General features: G+C 41.7%; 1 protein-coding gene across 4 annotated transcripts in view; it reads left to right on the forward strand.

The window, feature by feature from the left end:
• MINK1 (misshapen like kinase 1) overlaps positions 1-18,961 on the forward strand; it is a 302,641-nt gene that overhangs the window by 132,665 nt on the left and 151,015 nt on the right. For all 4 annotated transcript variants that reach the window (XM_030186952.1, XM_030186954.1, XM_030186955.1 and 1 more), the window contains exons 7-10: positions 1,979-2,109; positions 10,185-10,239; positions 12,378-12,456; positions 14,152-14,327. In XM_030186952.1, coding sequence (XP_030042812.1) covers positions 1,979-2,109; positions 10,185-10,239; positions 12,378-12,456; positions 14,152-14,327 — 441 coding nt within the window. The remainder of the gene's footprint in view (positions 1-1,978; positions 2,110-10,184; positions 10,240-12,377; positions 12,457-14,151; positions 14,328-18,961) is intronic.

Consider the following 18,961-nt stretch of genomic DNA (forward strand, 5'->3'; position numbering starts at 1 on the left):
TCAGACTTCCTCATTCTTCCTCGGTAGTTTAGTTCACAATGAAGAAGGTAAGAAAATGTGGAATGTTTTCTTTTAATATGCTGCCTTGCTATAGATCCCAGATTCTTAGACCACTTAAGCAATAAGGTGTTCTAAGATGCAATGCCATCTGCCCATGTTGCCTTTCATTAACTTCATGTGGCTCAATATATGCATCCATTCTCTCAATAATAATTTTTGCTTCGGACCAGATGTATGAAAAGTTTCTCATCCAGCCTCTTTCCACAGTCAGTCTGAAATGATAGCCAGCCCTGACAGTGTGCAAAGGCTCATAGCTTCATACTATCGAATCATTTCTTGATGTCTGACCACCACTGCAGTGACCACTGTGCCATGTGACTGTAATGTCATCCTTACTTCTTTCTTGAAGCTTCGTACCTTCACTTTGGCCACAATTAGAAAATGTATTTGTTCAAACTGTTCTTGCCAACCTGTCTTTGTAATATTAACATTAGAGAGACTTGCATTTTTTATGACCAGTGTAGTCCTGGAAATAGACAGGTTATAGCTAAATGAGTAGCTCTGAGCTTGTGGGTTACCCATTTTGTGTGCCTGACTCATTTCTGCTTATCAACAGATAAATGTTGGTTCCCACACTGGGTTAGTTTTGCATATACCATGATAGTAATGAACCTCACTTCTTAGTCTGGGTATGCACAGTATCTCAGACTTACTGCAAACACTTGTCTCAGTACTTGCGTGAGTGCCTTCCCGCCCACCATGAGAGCACAGGACCAGCAGTCTCTCCTGTTCCACTGTGAGGAGAGGACATGCTTTCCGCAGCTTTTCTCATCATCTGGTGTGCAGTTACTTTTTTTTTTTTTTTTTTTTGTGCGAGTTGTGCCTTTCCTGGGAGATTTTTCTCCTTTTTTTTTTTTTTTTTTCTTTTTGTCACTTTTTGCAGCTTCCCTTACTGGTTTAGGTATTTCTCCCCATTTTTAAGGGTTTTTCCCCTACTTTTTTTGTCCCTCTTAGGCCTGAGCTTCGGTTGGGTTTCGTTCATTGCATTTATTCAGATGCTTTGCCTTTTTTTTTCCGGCAGCGTTGAGCCATTTGATTTGGCCACGGCTTTTTTCCCTTCCATGTCATCGAAGGATCCCAGTGGCTTTAAGCGCTGTACCCAGTGCAATAGGACTTTCTCTGAAAAAGACACTCATTCCTGGTGTCTTCAGTGTTTGGGGCCTGAACATACCCCTTCCAGCTGTGTTCTGTGTCTTTGTATGAAGAAAAGAACCCAGCTAGCCAGAGAGGCTCAGTGAGAGAAACTTTTTGAAGCCAGGTCCAAATCCTCGACATAGACGTAGAGAGTTGCACTGGCATCAAACACATCGGTCCACATGGCTGCTAGGTCTGTCTTGGACACTGGGAGTAGGTTTGCATCAAACTGGGTCTTCTGCCTTGATGCCGACTGCTGTGCAGGGCTCCCGGGACCAGTCGGCATTGGACTTGACCCTAAGATGTCGTGAGGCTTCAACATCATTCTCTTCGGCACCGAAACAACTGATGCTAGCATCACCATTCCAAAAGACAATTAGAAATTAGAAGATTTTCAGCTCTTTATTCCTTGTTCTTAGAGTCAAAATATGGAACTCTCTACCTATTCCCATCAATACAGAAAACAATCATGACTTCTACCTCTTAGTATCATCCGTTATCCTTTCCTTAATGTTTGTGGTCTCTAATGTTTCTCATACCTCACACTAACACTATTTGCTTTTGTCTAACCTAGAATATAAACTCCATTGAACCCTAGAAAGGGGGTATTAGCGGTATACAAGAATTTACTTGAATTTGAATTTTAAATTTGAATTGAAGGCGATATGAAAACTTAGTTCAGTCTTGCACCCTGAAATTGTCTGTGCTCATGTTTTGGAAGCACCTAATGCTCTACTAAATGCAAGCACTTATAACCTTCTCCTTTCTTCCCCCTTTCACACAGTTGATTTTGGTGTAAGCGCGCAACTGGACCGGACAGTAGGCCGGCGGAATACATTCATTGGAACACCCTATTGGATGGCACCAGAAGTCATTGCTTGTGACGAGAATCCTGATGCTACCTATGACTACAGGGTATGTACCCTGTCCCCTCCCCTCTCTCCTTTATCCTAGTGTGTTCTAACCCTGGCCTAGGAAAAGGACAATAAAAAGTTAGATGTGCGATATCAATGCTAAAACTGTGAGAAGATAGAATCATACGAGTGCAGATCAAAATAGAAGGAGCAGCTAAGTGAATAGGTTGGAAATAAAATACCTGTGAACCACTCCACAAACAGAGAAAATCTTATGGTTAAAATAAGAATATTAATATTAAATGGAGTGGCACTAAGACGCTACGCTTTAAAAACACTATAGAAGGCGGGAGGAGAACGAGGAAGAGTGTCATTCGATATACTGCAGGCAGAGGCAGCAAGGAACTTGTGGACTCAAGATCTCTTCAAGGTTAATCGGACCCTCGTGTACCCAGGGGTGGGGGGGGGGGGGGACAGAGGATCTGGGAAGGACTATAGAAAGCTGATGGTAAAGCCTAGTCCATGCAGAACCAATGTGGGTCTTCAGTATTTCTTCTACTGACACGTATATCTGTATATCGAAGATTGTATTATTCACTAATAAAGATGAAGGAAGGGAGGGGAAGGGGGATAAAACTGCTACCAGTTAGAGGGCGGTAGTTTTCCCTTGGCATCTGTTGTGATGGAATGGGTATATGACTCAAACCGGTGCAGTGGTGTGGGTTTCCCCGGGGGGGCTATCAGAGTTCAGGCCCCCTAGGAATGCATAGCACTTAGGCGCTTCGGCATTAGTGGGGGACTACAAAGGGGGAAGGGAAGTGGGGGATGTGGGATAGTCTGGTATATATATGAAATATTGATGATAGCTGTATGGAGAGGCCTGTACTTATTTGTTATTGGTAAGATTGTATATGATCTTATAATTGTGTCTGGTATATTTGATTATAATAATGTGTAAAAAGTGAGAGTACGACCAAGGATACCAGAAACTGGAGGATGTTCTTAAATAAAAAAACTTTATTGAAGGTTTGAAGACTCGACACAACGTCGTGTTTCGGCCGTCAGGCCTGCATCAGGAGTCTGCTGTGCAGAGTGCTGCAGAGCAATGATGACGGAAATCCTCTGAAGATTTTACAGCAGTCTCTTGCACGGAGAATTGCTAAATAGTAATGAGGTTGGTTCTTCAAAAATAGCATGGTAGTCTTTAGAAAGACTATTTTAAAAAGTCCGTCAGAAGCGCTGCACGCACTATTGGTAATGCAGATGGTATATTTGATTGTCATCAATAAAAATCGTTGAACCATAAAAACACTATAGAAACAAGACATAAAGTACAAGTTTAAATGGAATCAAAATGTAAACCAAACCGTAAGGGTACAGGTCAAGACCCGTTACTACAATAAAATGTCAATGAAAGTAATAGAATTAAACTTTCGGTAAAATACTAAAAATACCACAAAGAGAAACTTACGGAGAAAGTGAGGGATGAAAGCCATAAATGGCACCAGAAAAAAGACAAATGTGAAAAGCATGAAAAACAAATACAGTGCAGTGCTGATTTGTGCATAATCATAAGAATGTCATGCACACAAGCTTAATGTGAACTATTTAAAAGCAAAATGTGTGAAAAATGAAAAACCAATATACTCTGAGTGCCAACCTAACAGTGAATACAAATGTAACTGAAACTATAGAGATGCGTGTATGTGATTACAACATGCTGCATCTATATATGTGTAATAAAAAGGTAAGCATAGTGGTAAAAGAAATTGACCACCCTATACTAGAAGAATGCTCCACTGACCGATGCAAAGTAAAGGACACCAACAGAACCAAAATGGGATTTCACAACAGCAAAATATGAAAACAGTGTAGAAATGTGTGTGCGTGATTACAACATGCCTAAATTTATATAATAAGGTAACTGTGGTGATGAAAGAACTATCTGTGCTGTACCAGTAAAATGCTGCATGGACTGAAACAGAGTGAATGACAATGATAAAATCTAAATGAGATTACACAAAAGCAAAATAGTACTTTTACGTGATCTTAAAAACATAGAAACATGATGGCAAATAAGGGCCAAATGGCCCATCCTGTCTGTCCTTCCTCAGTAACCACTAACTCCTTCTTTTCCTAAGGGGGTCCCACATGCCTGTCCCATGCTTCCTTAAATTCTGACTCATTCTTTGTCTCCACTACCTCCACTGGGAGGACATTCCACGCATCCACCACCCTTTCTGTGAAGGAGTATTTTCTTAGATTCCTCCTAAGCGTCTTTCCTCTCAACTTCTTCCTTTGCACTCTCATTCCAGAGTTTTCCTTCATTTAAAAAATCTCACCTCCTGTATATTAATGCCACTGAGGTATTTAAATGTCTGTATCATACCCCCTCTCTCCCTTCTCTCTTCCAGCTTATACATGTTGAGGTTCCCATATTGACCACTTGCCAATTTTGTAGCCGCCCTCTGGATCGACTCCATTCTGTTTATATCTTTCCGTATTTACTGTCAGATATCTTAGATAAATAGGATACACTTTAGCAAAATCACAGAGGAAATAGCTTTTTAGGCCACAGACTAAAAAACCGTGCCAGAAAACAAATCCGTGCAGTGTCATGTTCTTGCATCATTATGTGGATGAATGCGTGTGCGCGGTATTAAGCTAAAAGCTGTGAATATGAATGAGAACAGCACGAATGCAAAAGGGCAGTGTATGAGCTGATGGATAAAAATAACTGATCAATGTCCATACATGTATGAGTGTTACTGGAACCATGTGGTAGAGTGATGTCAGTAGAGCTTGAAACAACGCAGAGACCAATTTGACTAGGTATGCATGAGAATGAAAGGAATAGTAAAAAGGAGGTATAGTGTCGCCATCTAGAGGTGAAGTGTGATATATAAGAAAATCTATATATATAAAAGGCAACCCCAACGTTCTGAAGCCTCCATGGAAGTTGAGGCGCCCGAGATATCCGGTGTGCCCTGGAGTGTCTGCACCGCCCTCGCGTCAAAACGTCATGACGCGTCAAAACGTCATGACGTCGAGGGCGGAGCTATTGACACTCGAGGCCCGAAACGGCCCACAGCGAACAAGGCAAGTAGCTTCAAGGGACGGAGAGAGGGGGCCCCTTGCTAGCGCCCGTTTCATTCCGCTCAGAAACGGGCATTTTTTCCTAGTAATTATATAAATATGGAGGTGATATGTTAATCTGAGTAAACGCAGCGTGCCATTCTCATTCAGTATAAATGCTAAAAATATAATAATGCAGAGTAAAAAAAAATGAGATGGTGAAAAATAAAAGCATGGAAACTAAAAGAAATAAAAACTAAATGGTATTGCGTATACCTGAACCGGTGGCATGTGTAACTTAAGCGATGAGAAGACAATGATTGCCTATGTGAATATGTACAAGATAAAAATTGAACATAAACTGTTCTAAAGAAAATCATGACTAAATGAACATTAGGAATCTAAAGACAATGTGATCTAAAAGTCAAAACATTACAACATATCTTTAATTATAATGCAACCTCAGACCAAAATTAAATTGTTCAATACAAAATGAACAGATCAATATAAGGTATGACTGAATGAACATTAAAAGCCAAAAAGCAATGTGATCAAAGAGTCATAAAATTGAAGAACATGTATAATACATCCTAAAAGAAGCCCAGATCAAAAATGTACAATACACAGTGTTCAAATATAAACATTGTACTGGCTGCATTTTTATTATGCTATTCTTAGAAATAAAGGAAAAGTCAGACTAAGTTAGAAAGAAAGGTATCTTTATTACTCATCAGCACAGGATCAGAAAATAGTAGCAAACTTATAAAATCTAACATCAGTACCTCTGGTAATTATAAGTAATCAAACTAATTATATAAAGGAAAGAAAAAGGAGGAAGGAAAGTTTATTCCTCACTGTCATACAAAGGTCACAGAACAGAAAGAAAGAAAGAATGAATGAAAGATTCTTAGCTGTAAAGAATTAGTTCTTACGGGGTGGGAGGGGGGAGGACATCCCTTGTTGTGGGCAAGGATATGAAACTTCTCTTGCCAGTCGGACTATTTCAGAGTCTCTTTAGATGAGCAGTTACTTATATACCCTTCCTATCACAAAGGACCACTTCATTTATCACCCAATCAGCAATCCTTCAAATACATAGGAGTCCTGTGATAGGGCCTTAGTGTCCTTGCCACACCTCTGCTCAGTAACTTATATTTGTAACAAACAGTTGGAATATCATGACAACGGGGGGTCTTGTTAGTTTGTTTGTAACAAGACAGTTGCTTGGGATGTCATGGCAATGGTCTTTGACAGTTTGTGGTCAGCCAGAAATTCCTGTTTTGCAACTATCAGTGGAAACGCACAGTAACACACAGAAATAAGCAGACCCAAAAGAAAAGACCAGAAAATTCCAGAACAATGTGTGAATATATAAAAATGCAATGAATTGCATTGATATGACACATCTCTTGCTAATCCAGAGGGCTCCTTTGCAGGGCTGCTCCTTTGGCCACTCATTGTCATGTTTCTCAGAATTCAGATTGTAGCTGAGCAGTCTCTGTGGGTCTGTTGGAAGTCTCTGGCCAGTATCACTGGCCTATGAGGTCACAGGTTCAATTCCTGGCACATCCTTACAACTCTGTCTCAGCCATTTGGAAGTTGACAGAAAGAGAAGCTTGCTAAATCTTTGTTTTAGTTCATATATTTTTTTGGAAATAAAGAGCTGTGAGGTCTTTGGGGGTGTTGTAGGCATTTGAAGAGGCATAGGTAGTCTGACCTAGAATCGAGTTGTTCCTGTGCAGATAGTGACAGTTTTGGGATATGTTCTCACAGCCTTATGTGGCTGGTATTGTAGTTCTTGAAGCGTCAGGGTGGTGCCCTGTCTAAGTTTGCTTGACCCGACATTTCAGCATCTTGCTGTGGTTTTCTTCAGAGTGATTCTAAGCGGTGGGTCTGTGTTTTGGTTTTTATGTAGTTGGTTCTCGATCTGGATTGGCTGGTATCTATCTAATCACATTTAACTCCTTGAAGGTAGGGAAAGTCTTTGGTCTCTCTCCAATCAGATTAAACTCTTCAGGGTGGGAAAAGACAATTGGACTCTGTAACGGTCTCGGTTCAATCAATTTACACTCTTGAAAATTTGAAAAGTCACTGAACTTTATGAATGGTTGCCAGTCTTTTTTTTATGTGGAGACCTTTGTCTTCATTGAGGTTGTAGGGATGTCTTGTCTTTGTCTTGTATCTTTTTGGGCCATCAATGGATCTTTTTGTCAAATCTGATAGTATGACCAGTTGTCATTGCTTGTAAGGCTATAACTCATTTGTGTTATATTTATAGTATCATGTGTATTCTTGTAGCCTGTATTCTATGGTACAGCCAGTTCCATTTATATATGGGTGACCACAGCTGCATGGGATTTCATATACCTCAGTGGTCGGGGGGGGGGGAATCCTTTAGTTGTGCCAGTGTTTGTGATAGTTTCTTGGGCATTCTGTGTCATATGGTGTGTTCCAGGTTGTCACCTGTCTGCTTTACCATAACATCTAGAAAGACAGCCTACAGGAGGAAAAGAACAGAAGCTTGTTTTTCCACCTTTCATCATTTGTTGGGGGGGGGGGGAGGAGAGGGGGGTACAGATAGCATAGGGAGACTGCTAAAATAGAACAATATCATAATGGTATACAGCATGCCCCATATACTATATCCCATATGGTGGAACAACTGAAGAATCTACTCCAAATCACCAGGGTCTATGAAATCCTGTGCAGCTTTGGCCAGTCTTACATAGGTAAAATTGGACATACGTTAGAAGAAAGATTACAAGAACATATGAGGCACAATAAATACAACAGCACAGATCAGCTATAGCATCCCCCCTCCCCCAAAATGTGATGAAAACTGGGTCCTACTATCAGATTTGATGATACAAGGATTCTGGAAAAAGAAGACCGTTGGTGGCCCAGAAAGATAAAAGAAGTGGTAGAAATAATTCCACAACCTAAAAAGAGGACAAAAGTATCAACTAAACAAGACTTGGTAACTTTTTATTCAGGGTAAGTTTAGTTCCCAGAAGAATGGCACTGAGGCCCAATGACTTTTTGTGCTTTCAAGAGTTTAAATTTGATTGGACAGACAGCAACCAATATGGATCTAGAACCACTACACAAAACCCAGCACACAGACCAACCACACAGCATCACCCCGAAGAAAGCCACAGCAATACAGCTGAAAGGTTGATCAAACAAACTTGAATGTTGCACCACCCAGACAGTTCCTGGGATACCTTTTGCAGAAATTTTACATACGAGAAGGCCTCTGACTGAGACTTAATTTTATGCTGCTACATGGATGGGCTGGACAAGATCCTTGGAGAACAATTACCTCAAGGTGATGGCAAGGGGTTTAGACTTAGTTTAGATTCCCAAAGCTCTGATTGTAGATCATGCTCAGAGTGGGTGCTAAAACCCTTTTCTGAAGATGGAGAATTCTTTGTATTATTTCCCTTCAGCCAGTTTTCTGGGGACTGCTTAGCTTGTTGGGAGAGGAAATCATTAACTTCTGAAAACCATAGTGCTCCTACAGAAATTTTCTTCATAGCTTTAAAAGTTCTTGGTGGGGCTGTGGAGTTTGACTATGAGTTCTTTGTTAGCTGTAACTGTGAGGGCCCTCTGAGTGGGGAGCTGACATTGGAATTGAAGGACTAGCAGGCAAGTCCTTTGCAACTTTGTTTGAGCATCTGGAGCCTGATATTTGTGCCAAGTGATCACCGTCAGTGGTGCTGTGTTGGAGAAGAGCCTTAAGATATGTGCTGCTGGTCTGGTGAATCCCTGTCAGTATGGTGCCACTTGGGAAGGTGTGTGTCAGCACTGCCAGTCTTTTTCTGCATTGAGCCACCTTGAGGCTTAAAGGAAGAAGTGTTTAGCGCAGTGAGTCATTGCCATAGAATTCCTTTCATTGATGAACCATGTTGAGGTTTGAGAGGAGGAGCTTTCAATGCCAGAAGAGAAAACTTTGAAGTTAAGAGTGTGTAATTTGAGTGTGCTTTTGGCACCAACTTACATTGTTATCACTGTGATGTGGAGACTGATCGATTGCTGGATCTCTCTCTGAGAACAATTTGTTCAGTCCATGCTCTAACAGGAAAGCACTGTGGATATTAATCCATGTGCTTGTAATGAACTGCTTCAGGGTGGATAGTGGATACCAGGCAGCTGCAGCTGGTCCAAAAGCTTCTCCAAAAGCTGGTCCGGTCAAGCTTCTCTCTTGGGATAGGAAATATGACTGTGAAAGAAGAGCACTGGTTAGCAGTCTCATAAAGAATTCCTTTTAAGTTGTTGATTCTTGTATATAAGATCTGTTATACTGGATTGCATGAGAAGATTGGAAGTGGAACATGAAACAGAATGGATTTGTTTTTTCTTTTTTCCTTGTTTATATGTGTATTACTGTAGTTATTTTTGGTTTAATATAATATTGTAAACCACTTTGTTATAGGATTAATGAATGGTATATCAAAAACAAACTTGAAACTTGTGGTCTGTTCTGGCACTTTGATATCTTGGTTTGACAAGAGTCCTGCCTCTTATTTTCTTCACCAGTTTCAGGTGTGTACAAAGCCTCTGAAGCACTCAGATGCCTATGGCGTTTTATTTTTTCATGCCCTGGTTGACATGCAATACATTTGAGACAATTTGGTGCATTGTATGGTGGCCCCATACATCAGACACACAGGTCATGTATGTCAGAGATGACACCGTTTCAACTTGGGGATTTATGTTCAGCACAGTGAACAACAGATTTACTAAAATAAATTGAGTTTTGCCAGACAGATTAGATTTTTAGAGACTAGGATAAGCTTTTAATCTTTCTTGGTTAAAGATGGAGAAAGAACTGAATGAAATTGTGCTGGAAAAAATCTTGAAAGAGTGTGTTGAGATAGAACATGGGAAAATCCATGCACGCTCAGAAAACATTTATAGAGCAGCCTCTTGTGGCTATAGCGATCCTTCTTGTCCAAGGAGAATGTAAAATAATACCCCTGGTTTTAGGTACATACTGCATCATCTTGCACTTAATACTGAGACTGCTGAATGAGCGGCTTTTCCTCTTCTGACTTACAGAGTGACATCTGGTCCCTTGGTATCACTGCGATTGAGATGGCGGAGGGAGCCCCACGTAAGTCTGTTTTATCTGATGCCATTCTTATATGAGTGATTCACTAGTATGCTCTTGGAAATCGGGAAGTTGCTAGATGTGTAACACAGACAATAAATAATCTCAAGCTAAAGCCAGGCTTCTTATCTCTGATACTCTTAATGGCTAAGTATGGTGCTTGTCTTGAGACTGGCTGTTGTCTCTACATATGGTCCTCCCTAGCAGCCAGTCAAAGCTGCAGCAGCTTTGCAGTAGCCAGTCAGATGCAGGGTTCAGGGATGGCTGGGTTGGGTAGATCCAATTGGGAGAATGGGGAAGGGATTTCTCAGCTTGGGTCGGGGAAAGGAACTGCTGAGTAGTGAGAGATCTGTGCTCAGGGAGAGAGAGAAATGATCCAAAGAATGTTGACCAGTTGATAGTTGTAATGTAACACTGCATAGCGTACCCAACTGCTTACTTTACCCAAAAAGTTTTTGTGTTTGTATTTATCCCAGATTTTCATTAATTTTGTAACTATTTTGACCATCACTACCACTCTTGAGAAGCTGTTTCATATGCCCATCACTTTTTCTATGAATATTTTTAGTTTCAATCATTTTTATTAGTGTACCACATCAGTTACTAAACAAACTCACCAACTTGGCTACAGCTTTTACAAAAAAATGACTAATAGTCCCTCCCACAGACACAGCCCTGAATGCTATAAAAATCGCTAAAAATTGCACATTCAATTTAATTGAATGAGCCAGTTAATGCTGATAATTGAATGCTAACGATCAATTATTGGTGTTGATGGGCATTAATTAAAATTACGTGTGTAAATTTACGTGGCTGGATCCGCTCGCAAATTTTACGCTTGTATCCCAAAATTTGGCACAGCCATGGGAGGGTCATGGACAGATCGGGGGTGTTCCCACAATTTATGCGCATTGTTATAAAGAGAGTTTATACCAGGGTTTCGTTGGTGTAAATGGTTGTGTCTAAAAGTAGTCGTGGTTCCCGGTGATAAGCAATATTCTATAAAGTGTGTAACTTCGATCGCTGTTTAGCATTAAGTGCTATTTTTTGTAATTTCTTTGGAAGTATGTTATGATAAATGCTTTCTGAAAATTCAGATACACTTTGGGGCTCATTTGCAACACACGTAGGGGTATGTTTACTAAGGTGCGTTAGCATTTTTAACACGCCTTAAAAGTTAAACATTCCTATTAGCACATTAGCGTTTGATGTGCTTTAAAAATGCTAACACACCTATAGCTCGCCTTTGTAAACACAGTCGTTAGACTTACAAAGTTCCATAGGTTACTATGAGGTGTATTTTCAAAACACTTAGACTTACAAAGTTACATAATAACCTATGGAACTTTGTAAGTCTAAAATGAGCCCCTATGTAATGTGTAAGTCTAAATGCTTTGAAAATACACCTCCACATCTACTGGCTTACCCTTATCCCCATGTTTTATTAACACCGTCAACAAAACCAAGAAACAACCCCCCCCCCCCCCCCCCCCACACACACACAAAAAAAACACTGAACAGATTGGTAAGGCAAGACTTCTCTTTGCTAAATCCATGTTGGTTTTATCCTGTTAAGCCATGGCTAAATATACGATCAGTATTTTGTTTTTTATACTAGTTTTTCTACCAGTTTGCCAGCACTGACATCAAGCTCATTGGTTTATGGATTCCTGGACAACCATCACAGATCTCCACCATTTGTAGACACTGCCCCGAGAGAAATCTCAACTCAGTGTAACGATAAACTGAACCTCCCATCAAATACAACCCCGCAACATGGGGAGTAAAATATCTCTAAAGTCAACAGTTGGCAAAAAGTCCAAAACCTATGTGCCTCAAAATCCAATCATAAAATGGGATTTAAAAAAAATAGAGATAATTAGATCCTAAACCAAACTAGTATCCAAGACTCCTTACTGGCCACTAACCACTGGCCTGTGGTCCGTTTTGCCCAATACCACTAAATTGCAGTATCTTGCTGTGCTGAGATAAGCATTGGCTATGACTCCGTATTGCTTTTGGCCCCTGCAAAGACATTGAGTCAAATGAAGAGTGAGTATAGATGAATGTAATTGTAAGTATGCTTTCAGTGCCGTTTGGGTCCTTGCAGATTAATTATCTCTGCTTGTCTCTTTTCACAGCGTTGTGTGACATGCATCCAATGAGAGCTTTGTTCCTCATCCCCAGGAACCCTCCTCCAAAGCTGAAGTCCAAGAAATGGTATACTTTCCAGAGACGTTATTTTATATGGTATCCGTCGAGTAACCACCTGGACTATGCCCTCTTGACAATTGCCATCTAGGTCAAATCTCTCCTGACTGTTTCCCACCCCGAGGTGTCAGTTGCCACCTGCAGAATCCCCCCCCCCCCCCCCCCGTAAAGTCTCACCTGAAATAATATATTCTTTCAATCAGGCTATCCCAACAGGATTTGCTCTGTATGCATAATTAATGTTTTGAGATCATGTGCACAAGTGCCTCATCGCTACGGCACTATTGACTAGTCTCTTTTTAAAGCTCCTACCAAGTAAGCACAGCATTTTCTTGCTATACACTTTACTTTTTGGCGATACAGGTTTCAAGGTAAGGCACTTTTTATATTCTGTATCGGTGGAAGATACTGTCACTCACTATTCTCATGTTTACTTTTTGGGTTGTTGTATAAGGTATGTATCATTTGTGTTATTTCATACTCTTTTATATATGTACATGTTCACTGAGGGTGTTTTAGGATTTTAGTCTTTGATCATTCCGTGATGTCCTGCATTTTTTTTTCACACTTGGGTTTTTGTGTGTGTAAATTATTTTTGTACTTGTTTGCAATTTTTTTTCCTTTTTTTTTTATTATTATTTTTTTTTAATTAAAGTTGCCTTTAGTTAATTATATCTTATTTTTGGTCATTCTGTATTTATATTTTTGTTACTTTACTACTGTTTCATGTATTTAGTAAAGGATTTGCTGGCATTAGGTAATATTCTTTTTTTCTTAGATATACAGTATGTAGAAGTAGTATAAATGATATGGAGGGGAATTGTTCTTGCTGAAGAGGAGGGAATTGACCTAGGTGGCAATTACCTAGAGTGTAATTGGTGGGTGGAAACTGTCCGGTGGGATTATATAGGTCGGATATCACTTAAAACCATTTTATTTACCTGTGTAATGGTGAGATCATATACCCATGGCAAGAGAGGACTCTGCTCCATGGGCTGCAGGGAATTAAGATGTTAATTAAAGTCATTCCTCTCATAGGTTTTGTGAATCTTATGATCTAATTGGATACAAGTTTTAGCAATTGGGTTCTTACCCACCTGCATGGTGAGGTCATTAGGCTTGGTATTACATTGGTGCATATCAATCTTTGTGGCTATGACCCCATGATCATTGCCAAATAAAATTGTGTGGCACCCTTCTTCCTCTCCAATGGTGTAGAATAATAATGCACCTATGGAGAGCCCACCCAGGTCGTGACCTCAACATGGGTTTTGTGACCCCATTTTGGGTCCTGAGCCAAAGTTTGGGAAGCTCTATATTACATGAAGCTCTGAGATGCAATGCTGTAGACCAGGATACATGAAATCAATAATACTCTGTTTTCTGACATACTGCGAGTATATGATATCCAATATAAAGTGAATGAAAGTTACAGGATTTCTTCCCTGACGGATGTAGATGGACGACAGAGCTAGGGAGATTTAGTTATTGCAGTGGTATTGGAACCTGTATTTTCAGGGGACAAAGATCTATGCTTTCATACATCAGCCCAGGTCACACATTGAGATTGATGGCAGAGACGGGATTGGAACCTGGGTTTATAGAAGTCTTTGTGCTCTTTCTACTGAGTCTCAGCACTGGGTTACTCTGGTGATAGTGGTGGGATAAAATTCAAAGAAGTCTTATTGGTGTGTTTTCCTGCAGGTCGAAGAAGTTCATTGACTTCATCGACACTTGTCTGATTAAGAACTATCTGAGCCGGCCACCAACAGAACAGCTACTGAAATACCCTTTTATCCGGGACCAACCCACTGAGCGTCAGGTGCGCATCCAGCTGAAGGATCACATAGATCGCTCACGGAAAAAGCGTGGCGAGAAAGGTCTGTTCCATCACTTCTGTCCTACCATGTCTAGCACTTGTAGAAGAAAAGTGCAAAGATGTTGGGAATGTTTTAAAGTGGGGATTGTCTGGGAATCAGGACAGCCAGATCGCCATTTATATACTGACACGAAGGGAGATATTTTACTCCCGATAAAGCAAACAGCTGCTTATTACTGTCACGGTATCTGCTTTTTTTCCCCCCTGTCAGCTCTTACTTAATGCAGCATAATTTGCATGTACTGGGAATTAACTTTTTTGTGTTCATGCCTTAGAATACTGTGTGCTGAAGATTAGCACATAGTATATTGCAGTGAGCTCTGTTATGTTAGTATAGTGGTCTGTGTCCAGAACAGAAAACTTTATCTGTGTTTCTTTGAGTCTGTAATACCTGTAGGATTGCCAGCTTTATGACAGAGAAAACCCTGACTCCTACCCCCCTCTATGCCCCTCCCTTGTCCTGCCCCCTTGCTCTGCCTATTTCCCTTGCCACACCTACTTTGCGTCCTTCCCCCACCCCACCTTTCTTGAACAAAATGTCCACTCTGGGTTGTCATCTCAGAAGAAAAAGCTGCCACGTGTTCTGTGATTATTTCACAAACTTTAATAACAGAATGAGGCTATTTTTTTTTATATGTAATTCAGGTAAATCAAGCACTATATAGCAAGTATATTTTTCAAACTTTAGAACATAAGAGCAGCCATACTGGGTCAGACCAATGGTCCATCTAGCCCAGTATCCTGTTTTCCAAATGGTGGCTAAGCCAAGTCACAAGTACATTTGCATATTTAGCAGCTACACACTGGAACGATTTTATCAACTGATATTAGAAGATAATTTAATTATATGAGTTTTCAAAGATTGTTGACAACTTTTTTTTATTTAGAACATTTTTAAGAGGTTAGGTTGCATAAATATATATGCTTTTTATTTAGCAAATAGATTGCCCAAATATGTTTTTTTTAAGAAGTCATGCAATTCCTGGAGATGTTTCAATTCTTTCCTTTTTTTCTTGTCAGCCACACTGAACTTTAAAGGAGTATGTGGGATATAAGTGTCATGTAATGTGTTAATACCTTTCAAGCATTTAAATCTCCTCTGTCCCTCCTTTCCTAAAGGGTATACATATCAGGTCTTCCAGTTTCTTCTCGTAAGTCTTGATGCAAGCCCCATTCCATTTTTGTCACCTTCCTCTGGGATGCTTCAAGTCTTTGTACATCCTTAGCAAGATACGGCCTCCAAAACTGAACACAGTATTCCAAGTGGGGCCTTACCAATAACTTGTGCAGGGTAATTAACACCTCTTTCTTCTGCTGGTTATCTCTCTCTCTCTTTGAAGCCTAGCATCTTTCTGGCTATGACCACTGCCTCGTCACACTGTGTTACCACCTTGAGATCCTCAGACACTATCACGCCAAGGTCTCTTTCCTGACCTGTGCTTAATCAGTCTCTCACCTCCTATCTCGTATATCTCCTTTAGATTTCTGCATGTGCATCACTCTGAATTTCTTCATATTAATTTTAGTTGCCAGACATTTGATCATTCTAATTTTTAGTGATCTCGTCTCATGTTTTCTGCTCCCTCCAGATTGTCCATTGTTGGTAATCTATCATCCGCAAAAAGGCAAACTTTTTCTTCTAACCCTTTAGCAGTGTTGCTCACAAATATAATAGAATCTGCCACAGAAATGATCACTGAGGCATTCCACTACTCACTTTCCTTTCCTCCCAGCATGCTCTATTTAGTACCACCCTCTGTTGCCTGTCAACCAGTTTCCAATCCAGTTCACCACTTTCGGTCCTAAGTTCAGCCTGCTCAGCTCATTCATGAGCCTCCTGCGAGGAACCGTATCAAAGTCTTTGCCAAAATCCAAGTAGTTTACATTTGGCGTTTGTCCTTTATCCAGTTCGCTGGTCACCCAATCAAAGAAGTCAAGCAGATTCGTTTTCTGGAAGAGGGAGACACTGCATAAATTTTTTCCAGTTTAATCAATTCTTCAAGTTCTTTTTTTCTTTTGCTTTTGCACTTTTTTGTTGCAGTAATTCCCTCATCACTGCCTTCCCTGTGTCCCAGACATTCCTATATGAAACATATATTTCAAAGTAATCTTTTAGTGAGTTTTCAATTGAAGTCAGTTTCACTGGGTTTTTAAACATGGAGTTCTCCAATGTCCATCTTCTAACATGTGATGGGTGCTTTATGGCACAGACAACAAAAAAAAGAAGCATGATGTGACCACATCATGGGCCCAATCCATGCCTTTCGAACTGCTGAAATAAAACTCTAGTTTCCAAGTATAAGGTTAATTACTGAATACATGTTGTAATGTGGAGAATTGAATGTGAATTCTTTGTAGGTGAACATACCTTCAGATTTGTATTGATATTTCCTCTTCCAGATGATGCTTATAAAACCCTAAGCATTCTAGGGATAATTCTTTAGCACGTGAAGGAATATTTTTGAAAGAACATCCAAATCAGAATTGGGAAATCCGTCTCGCAGCCATTTTTGAACAGGAAGTACGTCAGGATTTCCTGTTCGAAAATGTGTGAGAAGGACATTCTTACGCTGAAAACGTCCAAAATGAACAGCCATTTTCCAAACTGAAACATCCAAAATATGAACGTCAAAAAAAAAAGGCACAAAAACGTCTGACATCGTTTGTACAAAAAAGGCCACACAGATGTCCCTGCAGACCCAGGTACAAATTCCACCTTAATTTTATTATATGTTATTGTGAGTCCTCCAGGAACAAATGAAAACCTACTGTACCTAAAGGTACACCACTGAATAGCCATCACACTTGCAGGTGTCTTATAAATTCAAGTACAGTAGGTATTTCTGTGCTCCAGGAGGTCTCATATATTCTTACAGAAATAAGAGTTAAAGTGGAACTTACACTTGGGACTTGTTGTTCAAAGTCCACACCACTTACCACTAGGCTGCTCCTTACATTAGGAATGCCACAATTCTTGAAGCTGTCATAGAGCATGATAGCCAGTGTCACTTTCACTTCTTAGGGGAATGGGAGGAGGTCAGTAATCACTGGGAGATTAAGAAGGTGGGGGGGGGGGGTCATTCCTTCATCCCTCCAGTGGTCAGCTGCTTAATCAGGGCACTTTTTTAACCCTCCATTGCCCCTGGTACAAAATAAGTACCTGAATATATGTAAACCGCTTTGAATGTAGTTGCAAAAACCTCAGAAAGGCAGTAATATCAAGTCCCATTTCCCTTTCCCTAAGGTTTCAGGGTCTAATGAGGGCTTTTTCAGAATAGGGCGTACTACAGCAGACTTCCAGATAGTTGGAACTTGCCTAGTAGCAATGCTATTATTGATTAAGGCCAAGATCTTAGGCCGAAGGCCCAAGTCAGCTGACTTAAGCCAAGACGATGGAAAAGGCTCAATTGGGCAAGAAGTGTTCTCCGAGGACAAGCAGGCTGCTTGTTCTCACGACTGGGTGACGTCCGCGGCAGCCCCCACCAACCGGAAATAAGCTTCGCGGGACGGTCGGCACGCAGGGCACGCCCACCGCGCATGCGCGGCCGTCTTCCCGCCCGTGCGCGACCGCTCCCGCCAGTTACTTTTTTTCCGCGACTGAGAGAGTTGTGTTTTCCCCTCTCTCTCGTTTCAGCCGCCGGATTTTTTCGACCGCGTTTACGCGGATCGTCGCTTTTGGCCTGTTCGGCCTCTTCTTCTTCTTCTTTCTCTTTTATTAAAAAAAAAAAGAATTTTGCGCGTGTGGAGCACGCGCTCCTTCTTTTCCCTCGCTTTCTAGCGGGGACGCCTCGTTGCGGCCTAGTGGCCGCTCGGTCGGTTACAATTTTCGTGGTGTGATTTTAGCCACCATTGCCGACTTTGACTTCGCCGACGCGATTTTTCCGTCGATGTCCTCGAAGGTCCCGAGTGGATTTAAAAAGTGTGGTCGCTGCGGCCGGCCGATCTCGCAGACCGACACCCACGCTTGGTGCCTCCAGTGCCTCGGGCCGGAGCACAATCTCAAGTCGTGCGTTTTGTGTCTCGGTCTCCGGAAACGGACTCAGGTTGCGAGGCAAGTTCTGCGGGACCGTCTTTTTGGAACTTGCGCCGGCCCCTCGACGTCGACCTCGACGGCATCGGTATCGAAGGCCGGTTCTTCGGTACCGGTATCGATGCCCGAGACATCGGCACCGATGGCAGCGACCCCAGGAGAACAGGTCCCGTCGGCCCGCCGGTCCGCCGGCGAGAGTGGGGTAGAGAGACCGCGTGGGCAGTCGGCCCCGGTCACTCCCTCAACTCGTGAGCCACGGGACCGAACCCTGTCGGACCCGGTACCCCGAGACCGAGGGGGATCGACCTCCTCCTCCTCCATGCCCTCCGGCACCGGTGACGTGCACCGGAAAAAAGACAAGAAGCGCCGTCACCGGGAGCCCTCGGTGCACCCTGAAGAGGAGTCGACGCCGAAGCGTCATCGCAGAGAGGAGAGATCTCCGTCGGTGGTGGAGGTACCGACACGTCGGGGTTCCGGCACCTCGGTGCCGTCTCCTGGCCCCCAGCAGCTTCCGGCACCGACACCCTTACCGGCCCCACCGCCTTTCCCGGCAGCGGGCCTGGACGAGTGCCTCAGAGCCATCCTTCCGGGGATCCTGGAAGGGC

The sequence above is a fragment of the Microcaecilia unicolor genome, chromosome 14 (genome assembly GCF_901765095.1).
Source record: "Microcaecilia unicolor chromosome 14, aMicUni1.1, whole genome shotgun sequence".
NCBI classification, from domain to species: domain Eukaryota; kingdom Metazoa; phylum Chordata; class Amphibia; order Gymnophiona; family Siphonopidae; genus Microcaecilia; species Microcaecilia unicolor.